Source organism: Canis lupus, chromosome 19 (assembly GCF_011100685.1).
Source record: "Canis lupus familiaris isolate Mischka breed German Shepherd chromosome 19, alternate assembly UU_Cfam_GSD_1.0, whole genome shotgun sequence".
NCBI classification, from domain to species: domain Eukaryota; kingdom Metazoa; phylum Chordata; class Mammalia; order Carnivora; family Canidae; genus Canis; species Canis lupus.
In genome coordinates, this window is record NC_049240.1 from 2,687,594 (window position 1) to 2,700,222 (window position 12,629).

At 38.1% G+C, this 12,629-nt stretch overlaps 1 protein-coding gene across 2 annotated transcripts in view; it reads left to right on the plus strand.

The window, feature by feature from the left end:
* The window catches only part of RNF150 (ring finger protein 150), a 241,742-nt gene that overhangs the window by 150,591 nt on the left and 78,522 nt on the right, over positions 1 to 12,629 (plus strand). For both annotated transcript variants that reach the window (XR_005373859.1, XM_038564569.1), the window contains exon 3: positions 11,942 to 12,013. Coding sequence is in view for 1 of the 2 variants with exons in the window: in XM_038564569.1 (XP_038420497.1) it covers positions 11,942 to 12,013 (72 nt within the window). In the remaining variant the exon portion in view is untranslated. The remainder of the gene's footprint in view (positions 1 to 11,941; positions 12,014 to 12,629) is intronic.

Genomic DNA, 12,629 nt, shown 5'->3' on the forward strand with positions numbered 1-12,629 from the left:
GAATATGCTGAGCATCAACCACCAGGGAGGAAGAGGTCTACAGGCAGAGATGCTTCTGTCTTCTAAAGAGAAAGGACCCAAGTGGTCCTTGATGTTGATCTAGAGAAAGTGTAGAGCCCTGGGTAGGGGGGAGGGGGCAGTGGGCAGAAAGGCAAAGTCTATGTTGTATTCATTAAGTATTCAGTGAAGTAATTAGCCATGGATTTGCCTTTTTTTTTTTTTTTAAGATAATTCAGATCTGAAAGGATGTTTGATCCCCAGTTCTCCTCTGGATGGATGAAAATCCTCAACTGGGAGATCTGAAAATGACAGTATTTTACGTACCTATTTTTACTAATAAGGGAAACTAAGGCTCAATGTTTAAGTGACCTGGCCAGAGTCACACAGTTAGTGACAGAAATAGAACTAAAAATCAGAACTTCTAACTTCCAAGCCATTGCCTTCTCTTCTATAACGCCTCCCACAAAAAATAACCTGATATTTATACATCATGTTATATGTACACAAACAGCCTTAAACTACGGCCGTTAGAATAGTCCAGGTCTTTACCCATTTTTCTGGATTTATGGAGTGGTGCCTTACATCATAGAAATTGGACTGGCTATGCAAAGATTTCTGTCTTATCAATCAGGCCTGGAAGGATTATTGATTATCATTATGTAGGAGAGCTAGGGAGGAAGCGTCTGAGTCACCTGTGGCCATGTGAGGTTCCAGACAATTGAGACCAACTCTGTTTATGCTTACAGTGCCCTTCCTGTACCTTGAACTTAAGAACGGTTAATTATTTTTCCACTTGGTGATAATGATAATAATGATTATAAAATCAAGCTGTCAGGTAAAAGGAGCAAATATGATACAGAATTATCCAGTCAAGTAAAACAGAAAAACATAAATTTGATTTTGATGCTTGCTTTTGCATCCTTATTCCTAGTTTTTTAAATCAATTTCACTGCATATCTGTGTTATACACAGAGGGGAACAAGAAGAAAGTGTCTTATTTTTCTCAATTTCTTAAATATTTAGGAGATAACTATAAATATTGTGTTGATTGGAGTCATATAGCATCTTTGTTGGTGTCTATGTAGGACTTTGTTCTGTTAATAAATAGTTCTGTATTTATTTTCCATAAAGCTGTTTATCTTCACTGTTGTCAAGGAACCAGTCTTGGTAAATATTTTCTTATACCTGTTCTGATCACATTGGTGGATAAATCTCATTATGGCCCCCCTCCTGACAATCTTTAATGAATTGTGTGCTTTTGGTCTAGTTGTGTTAGAGAAAATCCATAGGAGCACCCTGGAGAAGAGGCAGGAGACCTGCCTGAAACAGAAGACTGTACTAGTGTAAGACGGCCCCCAATTCTCATTTATACTTGGTACAGTTAAAAAACACAAAGACAGAAAGAACCAGTTGCAAAAACAACTACCTTATCTGAGCCATTTTATCAAGAACTCATTATCTCTTCAGTTTGTATTTTAAAATCCAGTAACACTTGTTTGACAGTTGTTAAAAGTGAGACTTTTTTTTTTTTTTTTTTAATTCAGAAGTCAGTATGGGACACCTGGGTGGCTCAGTGGTTGAGAGTCTGCCTTTGCCTCAGGGCATGACCCCGGGGTCCTGGGATCAAGTCCCGCATCAGGCTCCCCTCAGGGAGACTGCTTCTCCCTCTGCCTGTGTCTCAGCTTCTCTCTCTGTGTCTCTCAGGAATAAGTAAATAAAACCTTAAAAAAAAGTCAGTATTTCTGTTAGGTGATTTTCATGTCACTTAAAAAGAAATAGACATACACATACTAACAAAATTTGACTCAATGCAAATGGCCATAGCATTTTTAAAAATTTTTATGGTGCTTTTCCTTTATTTTGTTAATCTAGGACTCCTACCAAAAAAAATCTAGCACTACATGGTTGCATAATTATCATGTACATATGATTCTCAGAAATTGATTTTTTGTATTCTCCAGGAATCAAGAGCATCTGTTCCCCCACTGGCAGGGGCAGACTTTCATATCCTCCTTTAGCCTCTGCCAAAATGCTATCCTTTCCTCCTCAAAAATGCTGATAGTTTATTGTCTCTCGATAACATAGGGAATGAGGCTTGATTCAAGGAACTCCACAGGGAAAAGAAAGGAAAAGGAATCCCATTATACTATTTTTCAAAATGAGTATAGAAAACATGGTTTCCTACCTTTGAGAATTTGGTATTTTGGGGTTCCAGGGAGGAAGGTCTCATAAGCCTGATGTTGAAGAGGACTTGGTTATTTTCCTTTTTACTCTGATTTCTCCATCTCTTAATTCTACAAATCTGGGACTCCCATCTCCCAAATGACTTTATCTTCCACTGAACTCTTTAGCCTCATCAGCCTGAGCTCAGCCACCAGAATGCCAAAAATGGAACTTGTCTGATTCCTTAACCATTACCTCTGCTGTGAGGCATAATCCCTGACCTTAATGTCCACTTGCTTTACATTTCCTAAATAGACACTTTTTTTTTTTTCTTAAATAAGGGCAGTTTGCATTTTCCTTTAAAAGGGCATGGAAATGGCTTTTTCTGGAAGAGAGAAATGTTTTTTAAAGACACCTCATCTTTATTCAGATATAGCCAAAAGTAAAGTTAAATGCATGGCCAAAATTTAAAGTAGTCTTTGAATTTACCTTGCATGCTCACATGCAAGAAGGGCATATTTCATTTGCTAAAGAATTGTTTTAAATAGAGGACTGGAGGGGAAGATGGCAGGAGAATAGGAGGACCTTAGGCTTGTCTTATCCCACAAATAAAATTAAATAACTATTAAATCACCCTAAATACCCCAGAAATCAATCTAAAGATTCCTAAGATAGAGAAGAGATCATATCAAAGAAGGTAGGAAGTGTGGAGAAACAGTTTGGGAGAGAAATGGATTGAGGCCACCATAGTGGGGAGGAAGCCATGGTCAAGGAGAAGGGTGAGAGACAGACTAACACAGAAAAAAATGAATCCCTGTAGCAATTGGCTTAGAAAGCAAGAAGGCCCAAATTTCATGAATTCTTGCAACCAGTGGAGCTTAAAGCCTAGAGTTTTAAAGGTCAGCGTGTTTAGCTCTGAGAGAGCTTAGAGGACATTGGAGCTACTCTTGGAGAAAAGACAGGTTCAGTGGCCTATGGACATACAGGAGGAAACCATGATTTGAGGAGTGCCTGGGCATGTAGTGAGTTTAGTTGCTCATCTCGGGGCATGTTCCAGAGAGGCAGCATTCAAGGAGAGACCACTCTAGGAACAAAGGACCCAGAAGGCACCATTTCCCTCCTTCGCATAAATAACTGCCACCTTCAGAAAGCAGCACAGTGCAGACACTGGCTGCCTAATGTGTTTACACCAAGCCCCAATCCCCTGTGCACCAGTGGAACTGCCCTTCTGAATCATGCTTGCCTCAGTCCAGTGCATCTGGCCTCCTCCCCTAGAATACTAACCTAAACTCCTGCCAGCACCATGTCTCCCAATTTGGGAGTTTTGTGAGGCCTTGGTTCTGTTGGTGGCAGTGACGGGTCTCATTTCACAAGCAGACAGAGCACACCTAGTTAAAATGTGCCACATTCAGGCCAAGAGGGCCAAAGAGAGCCTCTGCAGAAACTGGACTTAAGGATAAAGAGGTTAGGACACAATAGCAGGATGCACACAGCACATGTGGGAGACACTCCCAGAAGCACAAGGCCCTCAGGAATGGGATACCACACTACAGGGGAAAATAGGATCTCTTCTTCATAGAGCCATTACCCTCAAGAATAGGAGACATAGCTGACTTTCCTAACACAGGAAAAGGGCACAGAGACTTAAGTAAAATGGGAAGACAGAGAAATTTGTCCCAAATGGTAGAACAGGACAAGGCCACAGCCAGAGGTCTAAGTGAAACAGATAGAAGTAGTATGGCTGATGGGAAATTTAAAGCCGTGATCATGAAGGACACTCACTGGACTTGAGCAAAGAGTGTAGGACATTAGTGAGACCATTAATACAGAGTTAAGAATAACAAAGCAGAGATAAAAGGCTCAATAAACAAAATGATAAACATGCTTGATGGAATGAACAGTATGGTGGGATAAGCAGAGAAACAAAGTAATGACCTAGAAGACAGAGTAATAGAAAGTAATCAAGCTGAACAAAAGAGAGAAAAAAGAATTATGCAAAACAAAAAATAGACTTAGGGAACTCAGTGACTCCATCAAATGTAATAACATTCATATTATAGGGGTACCAGAGAAAGGAGAGAGAGAAAAGGAGGCAGAGAATTTACGAGGAAATAATAGCTAAAAACTTCCCTATCTGGGGAAGAAAACAAAGATCCAGACCCTGGAGGCACAGAGATCTCTTATCAAAATCAACCCAAGAGGTCCACACCAAGACACACAGTAATTAAAATAGCAAAATATAGTGGTGAAGAAAAAATATTAAGAGCAGCAAGAGAAAAGAAGACAGTTTCATACAAAGGAAACCCTGTAAGGCTGTCAGGGTATTTTTCAGTAGAAACTTTCCAAGCCAGAAACGAGTGGCATGATATATTCAAAGTGCTGAATGGGAAAAACCTGCAGCCAAGAATACTCTCCAGCAAGGCTATCATTCAGAATATAAAGAGAGTTTCCCTAACAAACAAAACCAGCTTATCCCACCATACTGTTCATTCCATCAAGCATGTTTATCATTTTGTTTATTGAGCCTTTTATCTCTGCTTTGTTATTCTTAACTCTGTATTAATGGTCTCACTAATGTCCTACACTCTTTGCTCAAGTCCAGTGAGTGTCCTTCATGATCACGACTTTAAATTCCCCATTTTGTTTGTTCCCTAACAAACAAAACCAGCCCTACAAGAAATATTAAAGGGGACTTTTTGAGTGGAAAAGAAAGACCCAAAATGACAGTATAAAGATAGGAAACACAGAAGCACTAAAAATGAGTATTTCTATTAAAAATCAAAGAACTCACAAAATAAAAGGTTATAAAATATGATATCATATACCTAAAATATGGGAGAAGAGTAAAGAATGTGTTCAAATTTAAACTTCCATCAACTTAATATAGACTGCTTTATGCAAAGATGTTATATACAAACCTAATGGTTTGTATATCAAAACTTCTAAGAAATCAAAACTTCTAATAAGTATGCAAATAATAAATGGAAAGGAAATCAAATATATCACTAAAGAAAACCAGCAAACCATGAAAAAAAAGACAAGAAAGGATTAGAGAAAATCTTCAGAAACAACCACAAAACAAGTAATAAAATGTCAATAAATACACATCTATCAATAATTACTTTGAATGTCAATGGACTAAGCACTCCAATCAAAAGACAGGGTTACAGAATGGTTAGAAAAACAAGAACTATCTATATGCTGCCTACAAGAGATTCATTTCAGAGCTGAAGTCACCTACAGATTGAAAGTGAGGGGATGGAGAAACATTTATCATGCAAATGGATGTCAATAAAAAGCTGGAGTAGCAATATTTACATTAAACAAAGAAGACTTTAAAATAAAACATAAAGACTCCTAACTCTGGGTAACGAATTAGGGGTGGTGGAAGGGGAGGAGGGTGGGGTGTGGGGGTGAATGGGTGACGGGCACTGAGGGGGGCACTTGACGGGATGAGCACTGGGTGTTATTCTGTATGTTGGCAAATTGAACACCAATAAAAAATAAATTTATTATAAAAAATAAAAAAATAAAGACTATATCAAGAGGCAAAGAAGGACCTATATAATAATAAATGGGACAATTCAACAAGATATAACAATTATAACATTTTATGCACTCGACATAGGAGCACCCAATACATAAAACAGTTCATAACAAATGTGAAGGAACTAATCAATAATAATATAATAATTGTAGGGGGCTTTAACACCCCCACTTACATCAATGGACAGATAATCCAAACAGAAAATCAACAGGAAACAATGGCTTTGAATAATTCACTGGAACAAATAGATTTCACAGATATATCTAGGACATTCCATCCTAAAACAGCAGAATACACACACTTTTCATGTGTACAGGAAACAGTCTCCAGAACAGATCACATATTAGGTGACAAAACAAGCCTTAACAAATCCAAAAAGATCAAAGTCATACCATGCATCTTTTCTGACAAGAACACTATGGAACTAGAAGTCAACCATGAGAAAAAATCTGGAAAGACCACAAACACATGGGGGTTAATTAACATGCTACTAAACAGTGAATGGATCAACCAAGAAATATGAGACGAAATTAAAAGTACATAGAAACAAATGAAAATGAAAACACAATAGTTCAAAACCTTTGAGACACAGCAAAAGTGGTTGTAAGAGGGAAGGAAAAGCAAGAAAAATGTCAAACAACCTAACCTTACACCTAAAGAAGCTAGAAAAACCGGGGCACTTGGGTGGCTCAGTTGGTTAAGCGTGCAACTCTTGATTTAAGCTTGGGTAAATCTCATGGGTTATGAGATCAAGCCCCACCTTGGGCTCTGAGCTCAGTAGGTAGTCTGCTTGAAAATTTTCTCCCTCTACCCCTTCCCCCACTCATGCTCTCTCACTCCCTCTCTAAAATAAATCTTAAAAAACCAGCAGAAGAAAGGAAATAATAAAGATTAGAACAGAAATAAATAATATGGCAACTAAAAAAACAATAGAACAGATCGATGAAACCAGGAACTTGCTCTTTAAAAAAATCAATAAAATTGATAAACTTCTAGCCAGACTTATCAAGGAAAGAAACAGAAAGGACCCAAATAAATAAAATCACAAGGCAAGAAAGAATATCCAATGAGAAAAAGACAGACTCTTCAACAAGTGGTGTTGGGAAAACTAGACAGCAGCATGCAAAAGAATGAAACTGGAGAGCTTTCTTATACCATTCACAAAGATTAAAATGAATTAAGGACCTAATGTGAGACCTGAAAACATAAAAATCCCAGAAAAGAGCATAGGCAGTAATTTCTCTGACATTGGTCTTGGCGATTTTTTTTTCTAGATAGGTCCCCTGAGACAAGGGAAGCAAAAAACAAACATAAACTATTGGAACTATATGAAAATTAAAAAATGCACAGCAAAAGAAACAGTCAATGAAACTAAAAGGCAACCTATGGAATGGAGAAGATACTTGCAAATGACATATCTGATAAAGGATTAGTATCTAACACATACAAAGAACTTATAAAACTCAACACCCAAAAAACAATCTGATTTAAAAATGGGCAGAAAACAAGAACAGGCATTCTGTAAAGAAGACTTACAGATGGCCACCAGACACATAAAAAGATGCTCATCATCACTGATCATCAGGGAAATGCAAATCAAAACTACAGTGAGGTACTACCTCACATCTATTGGAATGGCTAAAATAAAAAACACAAGAAACAACAAATGTTGGTGAGGATGTGGAAAAAAAGAAACCCTCTTGCCGTGTTGGTGAGAATGCAAACTTGGTGCAGCTACAGTATGGAGGCTTCTCAAAAAGTTAAAAATAAAATGACCATATGACCCTGGACTACTAGGTATCTATCCAAAGAATACAAAAACACTAATTCAAAGGGACACATGCATCCTGCATTTATAGCAGCATTATATACAAAGCCAAGATATGGAAGCAGCACAAGTGTCCATTGATAGGTGAATGGATAAAGAACACGTGACATGTAGATGCAATGAAATATTATTCAGCCAAAAAAATGGAAAACTTTGCCATTTACAATGACATTGATGGATCTAGAGAGTATTATGCTCAGTGAAATAAATCAGTCAGATAAAAACAAATATAATTTCACTCATATGTGGAATTTAAGAAACAAAACAAATAAGGGAAAAAAGAGAGATAAACCAAGATGTAGTCTCTTGACCGTAGAGAACAAACAGGTGGTTCTCGGAAAGTGGGTAAGGGGATGGGAGAAATGAGTGATAGAAATTAAAGAGTGCACTTGCTGTTATGGGTGATTAAAATAAAAACTTTTTAAAAAGTGCAATTCCTCTTGGATTGTGTCAAAAAATAACTATTGTATAGTGAAGTAACAGAATACTAAGAGATGGTAACATGAAAAAGAAAATGAATATTGAAAGTATAAGTTCGTATAAGCTACACTACCGACTTTCTAAAAAAATTCCGGATGTGCCTGGCTTCTCTCTTTTATTGGTATCCTTCCTCAGAACTGTATAAGTTGTCTTAAAAATTATTTTAGGCATTTGCAATGAAATATTTTTTTTTTGCAATGAATTATTTCATCTCTCTTCCTAAAGCAATAGTGCTATCCTATATTAAAGTAGCTCTCCCACTGCAATGGTAATTTTACAAATAGATGATAAATTCCATGAGAATAGGGGTTATGCCTTATATTTCATTATTTTGCTCTTGTACTATTACATAGAATTATGCATAGAAAACACTTAATATAGTACATAAAATCTCATTATAGATCTGCAAGTGATTCTGATGATAGGAAACACTAGCTCTGAACTGCAGTTAAATGAAATGTTACTCTCACCAAAACCAATTCCATTCTCTTCATTAGTAGACTTAACACTACAAAAAAAAAAAAAGTACTCAATTATGTTTCAAATTTCAACAATAAAAATTTATGAAAACTTCTTAAAAATTGTTTTAGATAAGATTAAATTTTGAAAAAAGAATAATCTCTGGTTCACCTCCCTAAAAAATGTTGATCTTCCTTTGAGTATAATCTGTGATCATTGTTTGAAAATAATACTTGTTGCTTAATTGGTCTCCTTAGCCTTTGAAAATAAAAAAACAGTTGAAGTGATTCTGTTGGGGCCAGATATTATATAATTAAACACAGTTGCAAAAACATCTGAGCTCTTGACTGAAAAACAATCAACATGTGTTTATTTGGGTCCAGATTTCTTATTCTAAGTGTAATGTTCTGCAGGTTTGTTGCACTTACTCTGGTAATTAGTAGCCCTTTCTCAATTCCTTTCCGTTCCTGCTCCAGGCTTCTTCAATGAAAAGCAGCTCTTTTTTTTTTTTTTTAATTTTTTTATTTATTTATGATAGTCACAGAGAGAGGGAGAGAAAGAGAGACAGGCAGAGGGAGAAGCAGGCTCCATGCACCGGGAACCCGACGCGGGACTCGATCCCGGGTCTCCAGGATCGCGCCCTGGGCCAAAGGCAGGCGCCAAACCGCTGCGCCACCCAGGGATCCCGAAAAGCAGCTCTTGGTTGAGACTGACTAGTTTTGCCAAGGCCAGGATCACAGATTTGTCTACTGACCACATGTGTCGCTTATAGTTTGTCCTTTAATTTTCCTGTTAACTGGCTAAATTCAGATGGTTTTCCATGCTTTAGGAAAAAAAAATCTTTTGATTAAGATTTTATTCACTCATCAGCCATTTATGGTGCAAGCTATTGTAAGCTAAAAAAAAAAAAAAAAAAGGCAGGAATTTATGGGGGTTTTTTTCACTACCATTTTTTCAAAAGATTTTTTGAACTTTAAGTATTCTGTACCCTCAACGTGAGACTCAAATTTATAACCCTGAGATCAAGAGTTGCATGCTCTACCGACTAAGCCAACCAGCACCGCCCTCCCCACCCCCACCGCTGCCTTTCATTACCACTCTTTCCAAAACCCAGAGCTGTGCCTGGGACCAAATAAGTGATCCAGAATACATGTCGAATGATCATCAGTTATCAAAGACCGCTTTATGCTAGGTGCTGGGACACCGTGAGAAGCAAAAATAAGCACAATCTGGCCCTCAGGGAGTTTACAGAAGGGAAATTAAATAAGGGTCCATCACAAAAACAAATGTCAAATTGCAAATGTTATGACAGTGCTATGAAGCGAGGCACCAGGTTCCAGAAGGTATAGACTGACTGGAAGGATCTTCTCTCTTGGGAGACATGGGGCAAGAGTTCCCTGAAGAAGTGGCCTTAGTTGAGATCAAAAGATTAGGCAGTAATTAAAGGAAGAAGAGGGGACAGAGAGTTCCCTGCTTTTCACTTTCATCTCAGGGTTTTTCCCTCTCACTCAATCACCTGCCACCATGGTATTAGTACTGTAGACTGTTTTTCCTGCTACCTTAGTTTGCTAGCTACTCATGGACTTCTGCATAAATCTCAAGTGTGTGTAGGTCTCCTTTTAGGTAACAACCAAACTTACTTTCCTCTTCAAAATAACAGGATCATTTTAGAAGCTGAGGACAAAATCATTTTAGATATTGAGAAAATCAATCAACAAGGAGAACACCTCTCTCCTACTTACTACTTTCACCACCATATGCTCAAGGAAGAGCCATATGATAAATGCTTAATAGATTTGGGTTGGTTAGTTGCTTGAATGGCTGGCTGAATGGCTGGTTGGCTGGTTACCTGGTGGCCAGATGTTGGTTGGCTGCTCAGTGATTGGTAGATTGACTGGCTACTCGTTAGATATAGTTTGGTTGGCTGATTGGCCAAATGTCAGATTGCTGGCTGGCTGACTGGGGAGATGTTATTTGGATGACTGGCTGGTTTGTTGATGGGGTGGTTCACTGAGTAGTGAGAGTGGTGTTTAGCTTTAGCTTTCAAGTCAGACTTTGATTTTTTTTTTCAGATTCTGACCGACCTTTCATTGATTATGATAAACAATTTACTTAAGCTCTGTAAGTCTCATTTCATTCTAAAACATTGTATTTTTTTTCTCATGGGGTTGTTGTAAGAATAAAGGTGATATTGCATGTAAAGTTTTAGCATGGCACTTGGATATGTTAACCATTCGCTGGTGTACGTTCATAATTTAGAGAAAAGAAAGAAGCTTGAGTGTTGTTTCTAAAAGGAACAAAATTACTGAAAGCAAATGATTATTCCATGTAAATGTTTGTCTTGTTTCTCATAGTCCTTCAAATATGTTGCACTGCTGAAAATACGCATCTACTACAGGATAGTAGTGCACAAACCTAAGAAGGAGATGTTACGTTAGGTAACTCACAAGCACACAAGCAAATCTTGACAGATGACAACTTAATTCACCACCCTCCCCCTCTCTCTTCTTCCTCACTGCCCTATCATTGCATGATTGCAGGGCTCATTAGGATAGCAACTTTCTCTATCAAAAAAAGAAATTTTTTTTTAAGGAGTGCTAATATATTATTTGACATGAGTAATGGTGGTTGCAAAGGTGTTTGCTTTATAATTATTTGCGAAGCTGAACAGGTATGTTTTGTGTATTTTCCTATAGGCGCACCCACACGCAAGCTTACGTAGAAGGGGTGAAACTGGGGGCATCTGGGGGGCTCAGTGGTAGAGCGTCTGCCTTTCACTCATGGCGTGATCCCAGGGTCTGGGATCGAGTCCCACAGGGAGCCTGCTTCTCCCTCTGCCTGTGTCTCTGCCTCTCTCTCTCTCTCTCTCTCTCCCCCTCTGTGTGTGTGTGTGTGTGTGTGTGTGTGTGTGTGTGTGTGTGTGTCTCTCAGGAATAAATAAATAAATCTTTAAAAGAAGAAGAAGAGGTGAAATTGGCATGTAAGAATGTGATGAAATAGGATAGTACAGATGAAATATAAACAAAGGAAATTCTTAGAACTCCGAATTGAAAGAAATACATCAGTAATAACCCTGATTGTGAAAAAGAGGACATTGGCTATCTCCTTGTCACAAATTAGATGGCTAGAGTGGCAAACTACTCAACTTGTGTGTGGATGCTGGTCTGCATAAGTGTAACCTGCCCTAGGGTCACTGTAGGGCAGGGTTTTTCCACGTCATTTGCCCCTTGCTTAACCCTGGGCGTGAAGAGCGCCTCTCAGTGACCGAGCCCTTGAATAGACCTCGAGTCCTGGAGCTATGTTGCACAGGTGTCACCGCCCCGTCTCTCTGGCCATTTTCCTTAACACTCATGCCACTTGTGCATGATTTCAGAGATAACTGCCCCGACTTATTAAATGCCATCAGAAACAAAGTCAAGAATTACGCATCTTTATTACTAACAAGCAGTTTTTGGTCTTTTTAGCGCCGACTGGGAGATGCTGCAAAGAAAGCGATCAGCAAGCTCCAGGTCAGAACCATCAAGAAGGGTGACAAGGTAACAGCCTCTTCTCTTTCTGATGAGTGTCTATTCAAAAAAGTTCCTGACTTTTCTGGCAGCCAGGGTGGAAGGGAGGGAAGGATGGGAAAAGAGTACACGAAAATAGCTCTCCTGTAAATGTCTGATATTATACCCATCTTTATTAAATATAATTTAAAACAATTTATAAAATGCTTACAGTAGAACAACAAAATAGCTGGGAAGAAAATATAAAAAACTGAAAAGTAAGTATAGGAAAAATAGGGGAAGCTAGGAAGAAATTTTTATATGAATGCATTACCTGAAATGTGTAATAAAAGTGGATTCCCAAAAACAAACAAAAAAAACCCAAAAAACAACAACAAAAGAAATGGATCCCAAACTTAGGGATGGGATCCATTCTTTGCAGCCAATGCAAAAAAGGAAGAAATATTCAAACAACATTTAATTACCTTATCCCGGTATCCAGAAGGTGAAAACAAAATGATTATTCCTGGGGTTAGGATTTGGGAAATTTTCCCATAAATCCTTGCAGGGAAGACAGTGTTATATGTTGAGTGATGTCCTCCACTGATCTAGCAATACAGCTAGATCTTAGATCTGTAGCAAATACAGAAAGCATATTCAGTCCGTC